At 55.9% G+C, this 20019-nt stretch overlaps 2 protein-coding genes across 4 annotated transcripts in view; one reads left to right on the plus strand and one right to left on the minus strand.

Moving 5' to 3' along the window:
* The window catches only part of LOXL3 (lysyl oxidase like 3), a 281633-nt gene that overhangs the window by 52605 nt on the left and 209009 nt on the right, over positions 1-20019 (plus strand). The gene's annotated exons all lie outside the window — the stretch shown is intronic.
* On the minus strand, positions 2713-12255 carry LOC134404991 (inhibitory synaptic factor 2A-like). Its single transcript, XM_063136046.1, has 3 exons — positions 11009-12255; positions 9645-9719; positions 2713-2914 (listed from the first exon to the last, which is right to left on the minus strand). The coding sequence occupies exons 1-3, from the start codon at positions 12253-12255 to the stop codon at positions 2713-2715; spliced, it is 1524 nt and encodes a 507-aa protein (XP_062992116.1).

Below are 20019 nucleotides of genomic sequence, written 5' to 3' on the forward strand. Positions count from 1 at the left end.
TAGCCAAGGATGCTGGCGAAGGCTTGGTGCCTTCCTTGAAAACCTCCACTGTCCTCTCCCAAGACTCATAGAAGGCCCCTCCCTTCCTGGAATGGCCTTTTTGTCCCTGCTCCGCCAAGCTGTTGCACCCGTGTCCTGCTTTGTGAGTCCCTGTGTGAACAGAGTGCTGGACTAGATGGACCGTGGCTCTGATCCAGCCTCAGGGCTCTGCTGCTGTTCTTATGTCCAGCCACGTCCTCCCTCCAGTTTAGCAGGGGGAGACAATAATTTGTCATGGGCCGTGGTGCCCTTTACTACTCCTTTGGCTGCATCCAAATGCTTCTACCTGTGGCCGTTTCATCAGGCAGAGGGCCGGCAGGACAGCCATCCTCTGAGGACAGATTGGGGGGAACCCGCTGCTGCTGCTGCCGCCCTCCGTGGTGATGGCCATATTTGGAAGGCTGGAGTTCGGGCAGCCTCATCTCAAAAAGGCTGTTATAGAACCAGAGGTGGTACAGGAAAGGGCAACTAAAATGACCAAGGAGTCGGAGCACACAACCACCACCCCCAGAAAGCTTGCAACATCTGGGACTGTTTAGCTTAGGGAAAAGGCAAGTGAGGGGAGACCTGGTTGTGCTGTGCCAAATGACGTGTGGTCTGGAGATCATGGAGAGGGAGGTGGTTTGCTTCCTCCTGTAGTGTACCCGAATTTGTACTCAACTGATTGGCAAAAGGTTCAGGAAAGATAAATGGAAGAATTCCTTTGCAGAGGACAGAACCGTTTTGTAGAATTCAAGAGGTGGTGATGGCCCACAGCATCAATGGCTTTAAAAGGGCATTACACAAATTCATGGGGGAGTAAAGAGCTTCTGAGGGCTACGAGATGTTCCTGGCTCAGAGGTAGCCCACGGCCATCGGGCGCGATGGCCTTCCTCCTGTCTTGCTTGAGGGCTTCCCGGAGGCCACTGTGGAAACAGGACGGAGCTGTGGTCTTATCCAGCTTGTCGTGTATGTTCCAGGTATTGGGTGGGCCCTGACTCCTAAGCACGGGGTGGCACCCTTGGGAGTCCCCCCTCTGGGAACACAGGAGAGGTTTATGGGCCAGCGGCTCCTGTGCCACATTGCTCAGCCGGCGCTTCTGTTGGAGAGCTCCTCACAGCTGACACCTTGTCAGAAGATCCCTCTAGCAGCCGTGAAGGCAGGTGTTAAGACACACACACACTGCAGCTGGTAAAAGAGCAGAGATTTGGGAGCCAGTAAGATGATGTGTCCTCATTTTATCTCAGGATGTGAAGCTACAGGCTAGTGTGCTCTCTCTCTCTCTCTCTCTGTGTGTGTGTGTGTGAATGTTTGTGTGTGTTTGCCCTGGCAGCACAGACTTGGTCAGAAAGAGTGTAGCAACAGAAAGGCTCTGAGTGGCATGAGATACCCAGCAGCAGGTGGGGCAGACCCTCCAGCATGGCACGAAGCCATTGCGCTCAAGGAGAGGTTCTAGGGTTTTGCTTAGGGTTGTGCTCCGCTTCATATCAGAGCGTAGAAGAAATAGTGAGGCAGCCCAATTCGCCTCCAACAAAGGCGGAGACAAAGCGGGTCGGGGGGGGCTGTGGATCGAGGCAAAGAGGATCAAGACCAAGCAGATCCTTCGCCTCGATCTGGAGCTCCGAAAAAAAGGTAAGTGGGGGCTTACCTGGCGCTGCTGCAGTCCGTGTGGTGACGGCAGCAGAGCCAGGTAAGGGCACAGAGGGAGGGGGGGCTTACCTGCCTCTGTCGTGGTCCAGCAGCGGCTTCAACTGAGGCTGAAACCGGAAGACCAGGCTGCAACCACGGCCTGGTCTTCCTAGTCCTCGGCCTCAAGTGAAGCCGCTGCCAGAACACGACAGACACATATAAGGGGGGGAGGAGGGAGGGGGCCTTACTGGCGCCAGCGCTGCTGCGGAGCTCCAATTCCTCCAGGGATGCCCCCATTGCCAGCCAGAGCCACCTGGAACCGCCACTCTCCCGGGGTGCCCCTGCTGCCCTCGGTGTCAGGGGTGTGTGTGTCCCTGCTTCTAGACATAGAGTGCATGAAACATTGCATGTGCATGTGGATTCTGCTATTGATTTACTGCACTTCCTGCCTGAAGAGGCTGCTCTTGGTGATAACATGGAATTACTAGAACGGAAGAGCCCTGATGCTGGATCAGACCAAGACTCCGTCTCAGCCAGCATTCTGTTCACATAGGGGCCGACTTTCGGCCTGTGGGGAAACCTCAAGCAGGACAAGGGCCACAGACACACACACCCTTCCTGCTCATGTCCTCCAGCAATTGGTGCACGGTGGCCCAGTGCCGCTGATCCACGGGGGGGGGGGGGGGCAGCATGGAGCCATCCGGATGGGTAGCCACGGATTGCCTTCTGCGTAGTTAAAACAAAAAGTGATGGTTTAAAGCTCCAAAAGGACTTCTCCAAACTGGCAAGTGCTGGACTGGATGGCCCTCTGGTCTCCTCCAGTACCATGGAAGAGGCTAAAGCTGCCACGCATGAGAGAAGCAGGGGCAAAGAGGCCTCTCACAGGAGTTTATTGAGACCTCCTTAGATACAGGGGGTGTCTTCCCTCCGCGCCCTCTTATATGGAGCTGGAGGTGGGGGCTCTGTGTTATAAACAGGAGAGTTAACTGATAAAAAAGCGGGTGCAATCCAAACCATGGCTCTGTGGCAGGTTGACTGGCCGGGGGAGGCGGATCTGGGCCCCCATCACAGGAACCAGAAGCACCTCCGCCAGGACCGTTGAGGCTCGGCTTTCGCAGGCAGTCCTGGAGTCGGCGGAGGCTCCTGGCGGCTTCGTGTGGCACCGCGCAGCACCGTCGTGGTGGTGGGGCTCTGGCTCAGCTCCAGCCCGATGGTGCTCAGCACTGGCTGGAAACGCCCCTCCTGTCGTCGGAAATCGTGTTCCACGCTGTGGGCGAGGCAGGGAGCGTATCAGGGGACGTCCTCCGGGCACCTTCCCACGGCTCTTGACTGGGAGCAGAGGTGGGGGCTTGGGGGCTGCCCGGAACAGGACTCACGTGGAATTGTGGGGCGATGCCAGAGGCACACGGGAACTCCCAGCCCAGCTCAGCTCTGCCTCGTGGCTCACACGTGGGACGTAGAGCCACCAGCTCAGCACCCGGCCCAGAACCCACTATGCCAAGGGCCCGGGGATTCAGACACGCCTTCCCCCGCGCAGCTGCAACGTGGGGGGGACAATGATGACAACGCCCCCCTGGTTTAAACTAAGCCAAACTCCACTGGCTCCATCAGATGCCTGCCCAGCCCTGCACCGGCCACAAGGTGAACTGCTCAGAGAGCCATCAGGGTCAATCCACCTCCCTCCCCCAGGTCTCAGGTGTTCCCTCCTCCCTCCCTAAGCAGATTTGGCTATTGCCCTACATCCATTAGCTGCCTTGGTTGCCAGTTTCCTTGACAGGAAACTGCTGTAACACAGTCTACTTGGGGCTGCCCCAGAAACCGTTCAGAAACCTTCGTTGGGACAGGACGGTGTTGGGGGAATGAGACCATGTGACTCCGTTCCTCCAATAGTTGCACAGCCAGTTGGTTCAGTTCCAAACACAATTCAAGGTGCCGGTCCTCACTGTTAAAGCCCTCTGCATCTTGGGACCATGCAACTTCAAGGCGTGTCCCCTCCCATGTGGGTCTGCCCTCCCCTGGAGCTTTGCTGATCTCACCCCCGGGCGTGCACCGCCGCTGCCTCAGGTAGGGCTGGTGGCAACACACCAGAGGCCCTTCCTAGCACATCATGGGGAACTCCCTGCTCCAATGCCGCAGATTATCTGCCTCTTTTTTTTGCTTTTCACCAACGTTTGAAGACTGGCCTTTCCCCCAAATGAGCCTTGTGTCTGTTATCGTTTAAGGTACTTTCCGCTAGTTCTGGCGTCCGGAGTTTAAATTAGGGATGTGCTCCGCTCCGATTAGGAGCGTAGAAGCAGTAGCGGATTGGCCTGCTCCGCCTTACCCAGAGGCGGAGTAGGAGCGGACCGCGGACCCCCTAGAAGCAAGGCGAAGAGAAGCGCCCATTTTTCGGAGCTCCTAGTTCAGGCGGAGCGCTCCGGTCGCCATCTTGAAAACATTTCGCCATAGGATTGCATTGCGGCAAATAATCGCGCATAACTACGTTGTTTTTGAAGCTATCATTCTGAAAATGCTTGTGCACAGAGAGACGTGGATGGGGGTCATTTTGAGACCACTCTCACCTCTCTGCGTTGTCTGGGTCGCGTGCTATATTTTTGTGAAAATCGGGTCAACTGCGCGGCTCAAATGGCGTTTTCGGCTTTTCGCCCATAGGATTGCATTGAGGGAAAGAATCGGGGATAACTGGGGGGGGTTTAAGCTATCATTCTGAAAATTCTTGTGCACAGAGAGTCGTGGATGGGGGTCATTTTGAGACCACTCTCAACTTTCTGCATCGTACGGGTCGCGGGCTATATTTTTGTGAAAATCGGGTCAACCGCGCGGCTCAAACGGCATTTCGCCCATAGGATTGCATTGAGGGAAAGAATCGGGGATAACTGGGGGGGGGGTTTAAGCTATCATTCTGAAAATTCTTGTGCACAGAGAGTCGTAGATGGGGGTCATTTTGAGACCACTCTCAACTTTCTGCATCGTACGGGTCGCGGGCTAGAAGTTTTTAAAAAATCGGCGGGAAAAATACCTTTTTCAAAGGGCTGAGGGGCAGAGTCAGCTCCCGGTCATGATGATCCCAAAGTTGGAGGAGGGCATAGGCAAAACAGGTAACTTGGGATTCTGGGAAACTTCTCTTTCTTCATCTGAACGGGCTTTTTCCCGTGTTTTTTAACACAGTAGCCCCACCAAATGCACAAACACAACCTGAAATCATATACTAAGCCAAGAATAAGAGATAGAAACACAGCACTGCTCCCCACCCTAACCTTGGTGAACAACTGAATAGATGTGGTGCAAGGGGATGAGCTCCCCTAGGGCATCTCATCGTGGACGTGCCCCCACTCTCTCCTGCACTGGAAGGCCATTAGAGCCTTCCAAAGAGAGTAAAACGGTGGAGCAATGCCTATCATGAGTTGAAGTGAATGGTCACTTTTCAGTGGTGGAGCAATGCCTGTTATGAGTCGAAGTGAGCGTTTTACTTCTTCTCAGAGCTGTTGGTGGCTGTCAGTGTCTTGAACTGGCAGCTACTTCCCCCTCCCCCGGGCACGTCCCCCTATTACTGGTAAAAGACAGATACAGCCTTTTTAAAAAAATTCTTCTTGCTGTTTATTGAGCAACACTGCTGCTTTTAATTCCACCCCTCCTTTGTTTATTGATTGATTTATTCCATTTTATATGCATTACTGGCTTATCCTTGGCTCACTTCCTTATGCCCCCAGAAATGCCAGCTGCATGCCTGCCTGCCTTCCCTCCCTCCTCCCCTGCCCACCTCGCAGGGATGTTGTGTGTGGGGTGCCCGATTTTCAAAAATTCCCCAAAAATCAGGGGATGATGGGATTGCTTTGAAACTTGGCGTGCGTGTGTATATCCCCATGAGGTGTCATGGTGCCAAACATGAGGTTTCTAACTTGAACAGAAAAAAAGTTGTATAATTTTTTAGCTTTCAATGCAAGCCTATGGGGGGGGGAAACGGAGCTCCGGATCCGGATCCGGAGCTCCGGGCGGAGCGGAGTGGAAGTGGGCGGAGCGGGGGCGGGGCGGAGCGGCCCGATCCGGAAAATGGCGGATCTGCAAGTGAAGCGGAGCGGGGGGTCCGTGCACACCCCTAGTTTAAATGTGTCTTGTAGCCTAGAGAGGGGCTGGCTATTCACTTGAGTTACTTTAATGCTTGGATTGTTGTTGTTGTTATTATTGTTATTATTATTATTATTATTATTATTATTATTATTATTACTTTTGTTCTTTATTTATTATATCTCGTAGGCCACTTTGAGCATCTCTATTGGAGGGGGGAAGCGAGGCAGACGTGTCACTATAAATCAATAATAAATACATGGGCACAAGCCAGATGCCACTGGGGGGGGGGGAGGTGAGGGGAAGCAGGGCCCCGGCCTCCGCCAGCCCCTCCCATGGCTGGGGGAGCCAGGGCCAAGAAGGCAGCTCCCAGAGAGAGCCTCCCAGGGCAGCAGCCGCCTGCCTCTGCCACCCAGGCACGTCCCTCCCGCCACTGCAGCAGGCAGAGACAGAGCCGTCAGTCCCAATTAACGCGGAGGCGTCCCGTGAGCCACACAGAAGGAGCCGTGGCTGGGAGGCAGCGGGTGTTGGGTGTTGGGGGGGGACAGGCTCAGAAAGGCTTTTGCAATGCAGCCCAGCGCCACGTGGCACAGCCAGCCAGGGAAGAAGGACGTCCCCGTGACACAGCGCGAGAAGGTCAGGCAAAATGTAACACGGGAACCAACAAGCAGGGTGGCAGCAGTGGCATTTGCTGCTGCTGAGAATGGGGCTTTCTGGTGGCATAAAAGATTCACAAAAGGTGAGGGAACCCCTAGGGGGCAGTAGCCAGCCAGAGGGCCGGGGGGGTTCCTAGAGACCATGTTGCCCATCCCCTCGCTATCAACCCAGAGACCCAAGACAGGCAGCTGATATGGCCGCTGGACTCAACGGTGGGCCACCAAAGAGGGCTTTGGCCAGGCTCTGCCCTTCACTTCAAGACCCATTTCGCAATAAATAATCCAAAATGTAGGAGCCCTGGCACTCATTTCCCCCACGTAGCCTGGATGGCAGAAAGCCCCACCCACCCACATGTCACGGAGCGACAGAAGCTCAGCCTGCACCCCAGCTGGGTCTCTCTGTAGCAATGGCCACATGGGAAAGGGAATGAGCCCTGTCCCCAGAAAACCCTCTGTTGCAGACCACCAGGAGCAGCACCCAAGCTGCACGTCACCCCCCCCACACACACACACACATATACCCGCCAGGTCCAAAGACTGCATTGAGCAGGGGGTTGGACTCGATGGCCTTGTAGGCCCCCTCCAACTCTGCTATTCTATGATTCTATGATTCTATGACTTTTGGCCAATACTGTTCAAGGAAAGTCAGTCTTTTGACCCCCCCTCCCTTTTGCAGGGGGCGCCGCGGGGTCCTTGGCAACAAATGGGCCGTCGCCATGTGCCCATTCCGAAGCTGGCACGCTCTACACATGTACAATCTAGGGGTGTGCACGGACTCCTCGCTCCGCCCCGCGGGCCAATCTGAAAATTTCAGATCGGCCTGCTCCGCGCCGCTCCGCGCCGCTCCGCCCATACTCCGCTCCTCTTCGCCGCGGAGCTCCGGCTCCGAATCGGAGCTCCGCAGTGAAGGGGAGTGGTGCCAGGTAAGGCCGGGAGAGGAGGGCGGGGGGGGGTTACCGGGCCCTGCTGCCATCGCCGCCTGTGCGGCGACGGCGGCAGAGCCCGGTAAGGGACCAAAGGGGAGGGGGGCCTTACCTGCCTCCGTCCGCAGTCCGTCAGCTTCTTCAATTGAGCCCGCAGTTCAACCAGGAAGTCTGGGCCGGCCCAGGCTTCCTGGTTGAACCGCAGGCTCAATTAAAGAAGCCGATGGACCGCGGACGGAGGCAGGTAAGGGAGAGGGGGGGTGTTACCGGGCCCTGCCACTGTCGCCGCATGGGCGACAGCGACAGCGGCAGGGCCCGGTAAACCCCACTTACCTTTCCAGCGGAGCTCCGGATCGAGGCGAAGGATCTGCCTTCACCTCGATCCTCTTCGCCACGCTCCACCGGCCCCCCAATCCTCTTCGCCTCCGCCTTAAGGGGAGGTGAAGCACCCCGCTCCGCTTCTAATTCGCCGGTCTGATTAGAAGCGGAGCACATCCCTAGTACAATCCCTGCCTATGAGGGTGCGCCAGAGTGCTCTGCTGGATTAGGCCCTCTCCAGCCCAGCCTCCTCTTCCCAGCAGGAGCCAGCCAGCTGCTCCCGAGGAGCTCTAGGGCATGCAAGGAAGGAAGGAAGGAAGGAAGGAGGCCCCTCCCCATCCCCCCTTTCAGAAGCCACCCGAGGGAGCCGCCCTCCTGCTCCAGGGGCCTCCTGAGGCCGCTCTGGCCGGGCTCAGTGCCACCTCTGGGGACGGGGTGGTGGTGATGATGGGGTGCAAAGCAGGCCTTGTGCTGGGCTTCCCTGAGCCCACCGCTTGTTCATTTCATTCTAATGCTTCCAAAGGAGGAGGAGAAGGTCTCACTCTCCGCTGTCTCCACACGACACATAATTTTGTAAATGCGGATCAGGACCACTTGCCACTCCCCATAACCATTGGCAGCTGCTTCCCCTTTCCAAAAGTAGAGGAAGGGGCTGCACTCCCCTGCCATGCCCCCCCTCCAGCATGGGAATGTTTCCCCCCAATGGCTGCTGAGTGGGGACTCTGAGCCAACGGAGGCTTCAGCAGGAGGCAGTTGCATTACTGGCATCTGCCCCTTGCAAGTGGCCTGGGCGCCCCATTGACCAGCAACGGTGGCCGTGGCCTCCCCAGTCTGCCCCTTGAATGTGACTGGGATGGACAAACAGGCAGGCGGCCTCTGGAGGCCCCTCCAGCCCCCTGGGACCATCCCCCACCCCACCCACCGCAAGACCTCTGGCAGTCCCCTACTGCACCCTAACACCTGCCCCAGGATGCCCTCATGGCATCCACCAAATGGGTGCTAATGCCATGGAGGACCTTTCTCCCCACCACCACCAGCCTTCCCTGGTTCATGGCACATGCACACCACGAGCCCTCTGGAAGCAGCTCCTGCAAGTTGAACATTGTGCAGCCCCTGGGCACAGACCCCCGGCTAGGCTGAGGGTGCTTTTTGCCTTAGAGCAGGGCTTCCAAGCACTTTGAAGCCTCCGCCCCCCCCCCCCCCGGCGGTCTGTACAATGGCTCAACCACTTGGGATCCGCCTGGAAGAGAACGAGCCCTTTCAAGCCCCCCTTTCTCCCTCTTCAACGCAAAATGCCGGGAACATGGCATTTGTCATGTGCACAGCTGCCATGGCTGGCTGGCTGGGGAGTGGGGGAAGGCCTGCACTGTGCGACCCACCCCGGGACGGCTGGAACCCACCCTCTGAGAAAGGCGGAGGGAGTCCTTTGGTGCCAACAACCCCCACACTGGTTCCAGCCCCCAAGGCACGGCTGTGCCTGGCAGTAATTGAAGAAGCTGCACCCTGTGCACATGCAGAGGGCCCTACTTCTGCTTTTCTAGGCATCCCCAGTCCTCAGAGCTGCACACGCGGGGGACTTTTCGGTCCCTACAGTGAACAGGTGCACAGGAAGGGCAGCCCGACATGGCCAGTGTTCATGCGTAGATGTCAGGGAAGGGCGTGAGGAGCAAGGTGTTTTAGCCAGCGGAGGCCAGAGGGGAGTAAAACAGCAGCCAGGCCTCCCAAGGACAGCCCCGTGCTCAAACAAGCTGCCCTGGGATCTGGCCGGCCAAGGCCCCGGCCTGCGCTTTTGCACAAAGCGCCTCAATTTCAGGATGGTGGCCGAAGAGAGGGTCCAGGGGGTGGATCCTTTATCCCAGGGAGGGCCAAGGCAGAATCACCGCTAATGCCCCCATCCACCCTGCCTCACAAACCATGACCTAGAACTGGAGCTTGGCTTTGCAATGCGCAGCACAGCAGACGTGGCTGGCCTGGCCAAGGAGGCCGTAGGCTGCGGGGCATCCTGGGAAGGCCCTTTCCGCCCTGAGGCACCTACCTGTAAATGATGCAAGCACAGTCCCGGCATGTCCCACAGTTGGCAGTGTCCTGCCCCGTCCGATACGACTGCCGCCTGCAACGGAAAAGAAACCCTGTGAGTGGCTGTGGCCGGCACAGCTTTGTAGCCTGGCCCTGGGCATTGCTGAGCCTGTGGAAGGAACAGCCATGCCAAAGAGCAGCCCTGCAAGCCCCAGCAATGAGGCGGGCGCCAGATCAGAGGACCAGGGCCAGTCAAAAGGCATGCTCCAGTGCCCCCGCCTCAGGGCTCCTGCCAAAGCCCCCCCTGGACTTGCACCGTGGTGGAAGGCTGGAGTGCCCAGCTTGGCTCCAGCGACAATCTGTGCCAACCTGTGCCAGTGGCCAGCCATGCACCTTGGGGCAGGGTGGACTACCTAGGGCCTTCCAGGGCTTCCGGTCTCCCCCAAGACATCAGTGAGAAAGAACTCGGCCCCTACAGGGTGCCGTCAAAGGTGGCTCCTCCATACTGGCTACTGATGCAAGAGGGTCACCCAGCCCCACGTGAGCACTGCCATCAATCGTGTCTCTCTAGGGTGGCACTCTGCCTGCTGAACGCCGGACAGTGCCGGGCAGAATAGCCACCATCTATTGAATGCGGCAAGTGCAGACGCAGGAACAGGCCTTGGAAAGCAGTGCCCAGGCAAAGGCCTGCAGCTGGGGTTTTCCCAAGCCTGGCAAATGGGCTACTTGGGCCCTTTCCCCTGGGGAAGGGGCAAATGAGCTGGTAAGGTACAATAGGAGCATCTCTGGCTACCAGGGCTAGTAGCCCCTGCTGAGCTCTCTGTCCCTTTTGCCGTTTCTTGAGTACTCTCTTGCTTTCCTGTTCCAGCGGGTGAACAGCAGCTGGAGTCAGATTTCTTTCTCTCTGTTCACAGCACGCAAGACGTTTTAGGATCCTTTTGTAACCCCTCCTTTTGTCCACTTCTCTAAGCTAAAAGTCTTAACCTTTAAAGCTGTTCTCTCTCTCTCTCTCTCTCTCTCTCTCATTGCTCACACTCCGTCCCTCACATGTCGCTCCACACCCACCCGGTTTTAGGATCTATGTGCAAGAATCCTGACTCTTTATGTGCCAGCTGGGGGAGAGATCCACCACCTGTATCAGTGGAAGAACCAGGGTGATAAGGGTGGTGGGCTGGGACTCAGGAGGCCCCACTCTGCCGTGGAGATCTCTGGGCAACGTTGGCCTGTCACTGACCCTTGCAAGATTGTGGGGAGGATAAAATGGAGAGGAGGAGGAGGAGGAGGGGGAGGAGGACCATGTCAGCTGCCTTGGGCTCCTTGCAGGAGGAAAAGAGGTAGGATATAAATATAGCACCCAGCCTCACTGCCTCTCCCCCGACTCACCCATCCCGCTGCGCCTCCTTCTTCTCAAGGTCCTGGATCACGTCTAGTAGCACCTTGATCGTCTGCTGGCTGGTCTCCAGCACCCCCTCGAGAGCCTGCAGCTGGGAGGGGAGGTGTCCCGCCTCCCCGGCAGGGTCCTGAGAGGCTGGCAAAGGCTCCTCCGCCCCCGAGGGGCCCGGAGGCCTTGGAGCCCCCGCCACCAGCTGCAGAAGGTCCTGGACATGGCGCAGAGTCTCCGCTTGCCGTGGCGTGAGGCAGGCCTCGGGGGAACGGCTGCAGTGCGGCGGCCTTGGCAGCAGGAGGCAGGCAGGCGGCCCCTGGGGACAGCGCTGCCTGTCCTTCTCAGCAGCCGCGGGCCGGGCCGGAGCGGTGCTGAGGAGGGTGCCCTGCGAGGCCACAGAGGTTGCTGGCTCCCCTGTGGTGGGGGCCGTGGGTGGGAGCAGACGGGCTGGGTACCAGAGCAGAAAGGCAGGTGTGGGCGCTGCCCGGAAGGAACCCTGAGCAACGGGGCGGGGGGCACGGGGCAGCTGCCGCCGTGGGGGAGAGGGGGGTTCTGATGAGGCCTGCTCAGTGGGGTCGGGGGTCAGAGAGGGGGAGCATGGCCACAGGGCTCCCGGGGGGCTGGCAGGGGGTTGGCAGGAGGCACAACAGGGCTTGTGCTGGAGGCACTGTCTGTGGCCAGGCCATGGCGGGCCAGGGCACCGTGGTGGAGGTGGCGGCAGGTGGGGGGCCAGGGCGACAGAAGCCTTGGGGCCCTGCTGGGCACAGGGTGAGGCAGGAGGCGGGCTGTGTGCAGGAAGGCTGGTGGAGCCCCATGGGGGCGGATCCTGGCTGTGGCCCACTCCCCGGCCAAGCGCCTCCTCCCAGGCAAAGGGGGTGACCCGGGAGGGCCGGCGGAGGCTGGGTGAGGTCTGGATGGCGGTGCTCAGGCAGGCTTTGTGGGGGGCAGTGGGCAGGGGGAGCAGGTGAGGCTTGGCCTGGGGCCAGCTGTGCCGGGCACAGGGCGGCACCCACTCCGGGGCTGTGGAGGCACATGGGGTGTTGTTGCAGGGGCCCTCCTGGCTGGGGTGGCTCTCCACCGGGTCCTTGAAGCGCACCTGCTGGGTCCGGTGGCGGCGGCGGCGCTGCAGGTGGCCCTGGGCATCAGGTGAATCTCGCTTCAGCAGCGCTGAGCGCACCGTCATGGCTTTCTCCTGGCTGCCCTCCGCACCCTGGGACGGGACGGGACCCGTCTCTTTGCTGACCATGTCACCCTCAGGAGTCAAGGCGCTCCTCCAGGGAGGGCTGACTCGGGCACATGGATCCTCGGGGCCAAAAGCATCTCGCTTCTACCTGGCACTGCCCAGGGCTCTGCCAGGACAGTGAGTGCCCGAGACATGGCTGGCAGGGGCCTGGCCTCAGCTCCCATGCTGGCGCGTGCCCCATTGCCAGCTACCATTCTCCCTCCTTAGAGTTTGCAAGGGCAGCCATCCCAGTGCGGCCGGAGGCGCGGTCTTGGCCGGGCGCCACAGGGACCCATCTTCCTCAAGGTCGCTTCTTCCAGAGGTCAGTCCCTTGTGGGGGCGACTGGGCAAGAGGGCAAGGAAGAGCCCAGCGCCAGCCCATTGCCCCCCCCCGCCAGATGTGGACCTGCAGAAAAGAAGGGATTGTTATAAAAATGATTCCATTTATATCCCACCCTTTGACCAAGGATCTTTAAGCAGCTAATGGTTTTGTGAACCGCCCAGAGAGCTCTGGCTATTGGGCAGTATGAAAATGTAATAAATAAATAAATAATGAACAAAAACACAACAATAGCACATTAGATACAGAAGGATACAGATCAATAATAAGATCATCACTCATAACAATATAAATAACAGATGATGGCATAATTCATTAACATCAACAACAACAGAAACCCAAAGCAATCTGCATGTTACACATCAGTCGTAGTAACAAAGTCCCAGATAGCTGGCTGGGTGGGCTTTTGAGCCCCTTTCCCTCTAAAATCCCACCTTGAGTCTGCCCATCGAAGTCCTGCATTGTGTCGTGATCGTCATCCCCCCACCCCACTACCAAGGGAGCCAGAGGTACAGACCTGGCAAATTTCCTTTGGGAGAGAATTGCCCAGACAAGGGGCCACCACCAAAAGGACTCTCTCTAGTAGATGATGATTGCCTTGCCTCTACGCCTAGCTTTCAATTCCCATGGGGAAGCAGGGTTTCCACCCAGTCAGAGATGGTGTGAAAGAGGAGGCCACAGAGCCCCAGGCCCCTCAGGTTGCAGTAAACCCCTCTGTTGAGCAGCTTCTCTTTAACACACACACACACACACACACACACACACACACACACACTCAGGCAGGATCACAAAACACTAAGAGACAAGCTTTGGTCTTTGGTGCTGCTGCTGCCGCTGCCGTTTCTTCCTCCAGATGAAATGGCAACGGAAAAAGCAGCCCCTTCAGCATAAACAGGGAGCGCGTTGCAGCAGTAGCAGCAGCAGCAGCAGCAGCAGCCAGGCAGAAGCAATGGCTAAGAATAGCAGCCTGGCCTTCCTGGAGACCTCTCGCCTGGGGAAGAGACGGCCCCTCCAAAGAACCCCTCACCATGGCAGGCTGAACGAAGGATCTTCCTCCCCACCCGCAGCCTGCGCTGGGTGGTCCAATCCCCCTTGCTGTGTCCTGTGGCCGAATGCCAGGATACGCCACGTGATGCCCGAGGAGGACACGGAGGCAGATACGTCCACCTGACGGATGTTGGGCGCCAACCCCTGTGCAGCTCCAGGGGGCACGGCAAGCCTGAACAGGCTGGTGAAAGGAAGGCTGGGGCCAGCCGGCCGAAGCAAAGGGCAGGAGAGCAAGAGGCACGTTTCACGAATCCTCACAGCCAGCCTCTCCATGCACCCAGCCTGGCACTGGCTCCTCGCGAGGCTCGACGGGGCATGGGAGAGCGTGCGGTGGCCCGAGGGAGAGCTCTGCCTTGGATGCTCACCCCCACACACCCCCACACCCTGATCCACTTCTCTGGAAGCAGCCATGCGAGTGGCCACCGAGGGAGAAACGCTCTCGCCCCACCCGTCCCCAGGCACGTGGCCGCATCTCAGCCAGGGTGCTCCCTGCAGAGCACTGCCAAGGCGGCACAGGGCAGGAGGGAGATGCATCTCCCCTTGAGCCAGGGGTGCCAGGTTGACTTGTGCCCAGGAGGACAGGATGGCACGTGAACATGACACTTGCCTGTGCTCTGGCATTTCAAGGCTGGCAGCACCATTTCCTTCTGCCACAGGAAGGCCTTGTTGTGGGCGGCAGCAGCAGCAGCAGCAGCAGCAGGTGTGTGCATGTGCAGAGATACAATTCATCCAACTTTTCCAAATTTAGGAAGGGGCAGGCACAAGTCTTCAAGGTGCCTTCAATCGTGCTGGATGTCCTTCAATGGACATTCAAGACAATGCAGCTTCCTGTGACTGTTCTGTTCTTGTCGGAGAGTGAACATAAAGTCCTCCTCCAGCTTCTGGACTGGTGGTACATCCTCTAAGTCTTCTGTGACATGCAGAAAGAGTGATGCAGGCACCCCTGACATTGGCTTGATAAGAAATGGCTCATGGAGGACTTAGAGGGACACATGCTCCAGTCCCTGCCCAAGTCCCCACCCCTGCCCCCCACCCCTCTTTCTGAGTGGGTTGTGGCCAACCAGCCCCAGATGCTCTTGTCTGAGACTGGTTATCTGGATCCATGATTTCAGCCAGGGTTCAGGCCAGGTTTTGGCCCAGAAACAGCCTTGGCCACCTTCCTTGCCAAAGGAAGTGAGGCAGGTGGCTACTAGGAGGAGGGCTTTCTCCGCTGTGGCACCCCGGTTGTGGAATGAGCTCCCCAGAGAGGTCCGCCTGGCGCCTACACTGTACTCCTTTCGTCGCCAGCTGAAGACCTTTTTATTCACTCAGTAGTTTAACACTTAATTTTAACTTAAATTTAAATTATACTGTTCTAACTCTGTATTTTAATCTTATATCAATTTTGCTGCGTGGTTTTATCCTGGTTGTGCTTTTTATATTGTATTTTGTATTTGTATTTTTAACTTGTTGGTTGTTTTATGATGGTTTTAATTTTTGTGAAGCGCCCAGAGAGCTTCGGCTATTGGGCGGTATAAAAATGTAATAAATAAATAAATAAAATAAAATTGTACGATGACCCATGTTGGGAGAGAGACTGGAGGAGTGTGACCTTGTTGATTCTCCTTGATCTCTGGGTGGCTTTCGATACCTTCAGGCCATGGCTTCCATTTGGGATGACCGCCTTCTCTGGGACCGGGAAGTACTGCAGTGGTCAGCTCCAAAAACTGCTATTTGGGGGATATTAGCTCAGCTCCATGGATTCCGCAGCACACGGTTCCTCGGGGGTCAGTTTTGTCCCCCATGCTGTCCAACATTGACATGAGACCACTGAGTGCTGCCATCAGTGCGGTGATGATGCCCAGCTCTATTTCTCCTTTTCATCCTCAACAGGTGAGGCTGTGGATGTGCTCAATCGGTGCCTGGCTGTGACAATGGACTGGACCGAACAGGGGTTAAGAAACCAAAGCTCAATCCAAGTAAGACTGAGGTGCTGTTAGTGGGTGGCTCTTCTGACCAGATGGAGGGCGCTCAGCCTGTTCTGGATGGGGCTACATGCCTTCTGAAGGTTCAGGTCCATAGCTTGGGGTTTCTCCTGCAGCCATCTCTGTCACTTGAGGGTCAGGTGGCCTCAGTGGCTTCTACCAGCTTTGGCTAGTGGCCCAGCTATGTCCCTATCTGGACAGGGATAGTCCGGCTTCAGTAGTCTATGCTCTGGTAACCTGAAAGTTAGATTACTGCAATGCACGCTACGTAGGGCTGCCTTTGAAGGTGGTTCAGAACCTGTGCTTTTAAACTTGTTCATAAATTAGGGTGACCATCTGGAAAGGAGAATAGGGCTCCTGTATCTTTTACAATTGTATAGAAAAGGAAATTTCAGCAGATGTCATTTGTATGCATGTGGCACCTGGTGAAATTCCCTCATCATCACAAGTTACAGCTGCAGGATCCCTGTTCTCTTTTGTATCTGGTCACTGTCCACATGTTCCAAACCATTGCAGTCATAAAGGGGGCTTAAACTAGAGTGACCAGATACAAAAGAAGGCAGGGCTCCTGTAGCTTTAACTGTTATGATGAAGAGGGAATTTCAGCAGGTGCAACATGCATGCAAATGACACTTGCTGAAATTTTATTTATTTATTTTATTTATTTATTACATTTATATACTGCTCCATAGCTGAAGCTCTCTGGGTGGTTTACAAAAATTAAAAACAATGAACATTAAAAACAAAATTCCCTTTTCTATACAACTGTTAAAGATATAGGAGCCATGTACTCCTTTCCATAGGGTCACCCTATCATAAATGGGCTGGAGTTTGGAGGGACCAGGGAGGTGGCTGAGTTTGCTGATGACATCAAATTATTTAGTGCAGTTAAAACAAAAGTGGACAAGGAAGAGCTCCAAAAGGGCCTCCTCAAAATGGGTGCTGAATAGGCATTAAGATGGCAAATACAGTTTGGTGTAAGCAAGTGTAAAATGATGCACATTGGGGCAAAACCTCCCAACTTCACGTATATGCAGATGGAATCCGAGCCAGCAGTGACTGACCAGGTGAGAAATTTTGGGCCTATGACAATGAATGATGAAAATGTATGAACCATGTAGCTGTTGTAAGAAAAACAAAATTAAAGCCAAATTCCATTTAGGGATCATTTGGAAATGAAATGAAAATAAAACTGCCAACGTCAGAATGCCTTTATATAAACCTATAGTGCAATCACATTTGGAATAATTGTGCACTTCTGGTCACTACACCTTGAAAAGCCTATTCTAGAGCCGGGGATGAAGCAGAAACAGGCAACCAAAATGATTAGGGAGCTAGAGCAACTCCCCGAGGAGGAAAGGTTACAAGCTTTGGGACTATTCAGTTTTTAAAAAGGCAAGTAAGGGAGGACATGACAGAGGTGTGCAATATTATTCAGGGTGTGAAAGAAGTGTATTGGGAGGGTTTTTTTGTGGAGGGGGGACTAAGGCCTTATGAAGTCCACTGTTAGAGCAGTACGACAATGGAATCAGTTACCTAGGGAGGTTGTGGGCTCTCCCACACCAGAGGCCTTCAAGAGGCAGCTGGACAGGCATCTGTCAGGGAAGCTTTAGGGTGGATTCCTGCAATGACTTGATGGCCTCATAGGCCCCTTCCAACTCTACTATTCTATGATTCTGTGAGTCATCCAGTGAAGATGAATGGTGGAAGATACTGGACAGGCCAAAGGAAGGACCTTTTCACGCAGCGCAGACTATAGTGTTTGCTACCACAAGGTGAGTGTCAGCCACCCCCTCAGGCCGTTTCCAAAGGGGATGAGACAAATCACGGATGATGAGGCTAGCAGGGGGTTGGACTCGCTCTGCTCATGGGCTTCTCATTGCGGCACCAGATTGGCCACTGTGGGAAATGGGACCTGGGCTTGAGAGGCCTGGGGTGAGATCCAGCTCCAGCGTCCGCCTGAGATCCCTCTCCTCTCCAGACCCCAGTGTGAGCTCCAGATTGCTGAAGGAACCACCATTTTCTGCCTGATGAAACCTGCCCTGGCTGCTCCTCAGGAAGCACAGAGCCCCCTCCACAAGTTCTCCGTACCTCACGGAGAACGTGGGGCCAGGGACATCAGGAAGGCGGGGGCCCTCCCCTCCCCCTAGTTCTCTGTGCAGGCCAGAGGACTGGTGAAGCTGGCGGGAGAAGCACCAGCAAGGACTGCTATGAAGGCCGTGGGCCAACGTGGAGTGGGAGGGTGTAGAGCCTCAAGTCTGTCTGTCTATCTGTCTGTCCCTCTCTCTGAGGCTCCCCAAATGGCCCCACCCCTTTCCCCTGACAACTAACCATGACATGACTACCTGGCTTTGTGCAGTGTTTGTGCAGAAGATTGAGAGGAGACGTGATAGCACTCTTCAAATACTTAAAAGGTTATCGCACAGAGGAGGGCCAGGATCTCTTCTCAATCATCCCAGAGTGCAGGACACAGAATAACGGGCTCAAGTTATAGGAAGCCAGATTCCAGCTGGACATCAGAAAAAACTTCCTGTTAGAGCAGTACAACAATGGAATCAGTTACCTAGGGAGGTTGTGGGCTCTCCCACACTAGAGGCCTTCAAGAGGCAGCTGGACAACCCTCTGTCAGGGATGCTTTAGGGTGGATTCCTGCATTGAGCAGGGGGTTGGACTCGATGGCCTTATAGGCCCCTTCCAACTCTACTATTCTATGATTCTATGATTCTATGTTTCCCTCATCCTAAAAGGTGGAAATGCCTCTCCTGAGGCTGAGCTGTGGGTGGTAAGAACTTTGAGCTGAAAACCGCTGGCGTCTTTGTGGCCCCTCCCACTCCTTTTGCCTTCGGTCACCCCCACCACTGGAATGGAGACACACACACCCAAGCTTTTCCAAAATGGAATCCGGACCTGAGACTGAAAGAGAAAGCTCTTTCCCTGCTGGTGAAACACTCCTGCTGAATGCCATGGCCAGGGACGCTCCCCAAGGAGGGAGCCACCCAGAGAAGGACCAAGATCTCTTCTCAATCCTCCCAGAGTGCAGGACACAGACTAATGGGCTCAAGTTACAGGAAGCCAGATTCCAGCTGGACATCAGGAAAACTTTCCTGACTGTAAGAGCAGAACGACAATGGAACCAATGGCACTGAACAGGGGGTTGGACTCGATGGCCTCATAGGCCCCTTCCAACTCTACTATTTTATGATTCTAAGACAGCTGCTGCTCTGCCAGCCTCACCTCCCTGAGCCACTGATATCGGCTGCTTCTCCCAGCCCCGTGACAGCCTCAGTGAAGGCAGCATGCAGGAGAGGATGGGAGGGGTGCTGAGGAGGGCAGGCAGCAGCAGCAGCTGCAACACCAGCCCCACCCAGGGCTGCTTTGCTTGGTGGTGTTGCTCCTCTGATGTTCTCCAAGGTACAACCAGTGGGCCAGGACAGGGCTTTGCTGAGAAAGCAAAAGAACAGAGCGATACCCACCCCTCCTCTTTATTATTCTGGGAAAGGATGAAGATGAAGCCAAGAGGGGGTGCCTCCCCCGCCCCAGCACTGCTTCCCATCGCATCCTCAGCTTGGACATAGCCAGGCCCGTCCACACTCTCCTCTGCACAATCAGGATGGACCGGCAGACCCTGCTCGCCTCGCAGGGCTCAAGGCCGGTGCTGCCTTGCAAGAGAGCTAGGCCAGCAGAAAGGCCACCCTCCTTTCCAGCCGCATTCTCCTCCCCTCCCCGCCTGCTGTGCCATCACCTCGCTCAGGCAAGAAGCAAGTTGCAAACTCAGCACCGCCTCCCAGAGTTCTCCTGCCCGGCTAACGAGCAAAGTTCCCAAGTGCTGAGCGAGCGGAAGACCAGCCATTCTCTAAGCAGAAGGGGCCTCAGGCCTAGGAGGAATTATTATCCTGTGCCAAGTTGAGGAAGAGGGGAGCCTGCCAGAGCCCCCCTCCGATCCCACAGCAGCAGAATTTATGGTTCTGATCCACATGCCACCCAGGTTGCTACCTGCTCACCTGCAGGGCAGTTTCCTTCCCAGCCCTGGAGCTGTGCCCCAGCTTGGATGGCACCTGGTTAGGGGGAGGAAAGGGGGTGGAAAGATGGGGAGGGCCTGTGGGCAGCCTATGGCACCCAGCAGGATGGCCTGAAAGCCAGGATCCCTTCCCCTAAGAAGGGAGGATTCAAGGGGAGCCCTTTCTACAGAATCTGTTCACACAGTATGGGGAGGTACTTTTGGAACTCTTCACAGGGCCCTTTTGTTTTACCCACTCTAAATAATTTGGTGTCATCAACAAATTTGGCCACCTCACTGCTCACCCCAAATTCTAGGTCATTTATGAACATGTTAAAAAGCACAGGTCCCAACACAGATCCTCAGAGAGGAGGGACTGTTCACATAGAATCATCGAATAGCAGAGTTGGAAGGGGCCTACAAGGCCATCGAGTCCAACC

Source organism: Elgaria multicarinata, chromosome 10 (assembly GCF_023053635.1).
Source record: "Elgaria multicarinata webbii isolate HBS135686 ecotype San Diego chromosome 10, rElgMul1.1.pri, whole genome shotgun sequence".
Classification (NCBI taxonomy): domain Eukaryota; kingdom Metazoa; phylum Chordata; class Lepidosauria; order Squamata; family Anguidae; genus Elgaria; species Elgaria multicarinata.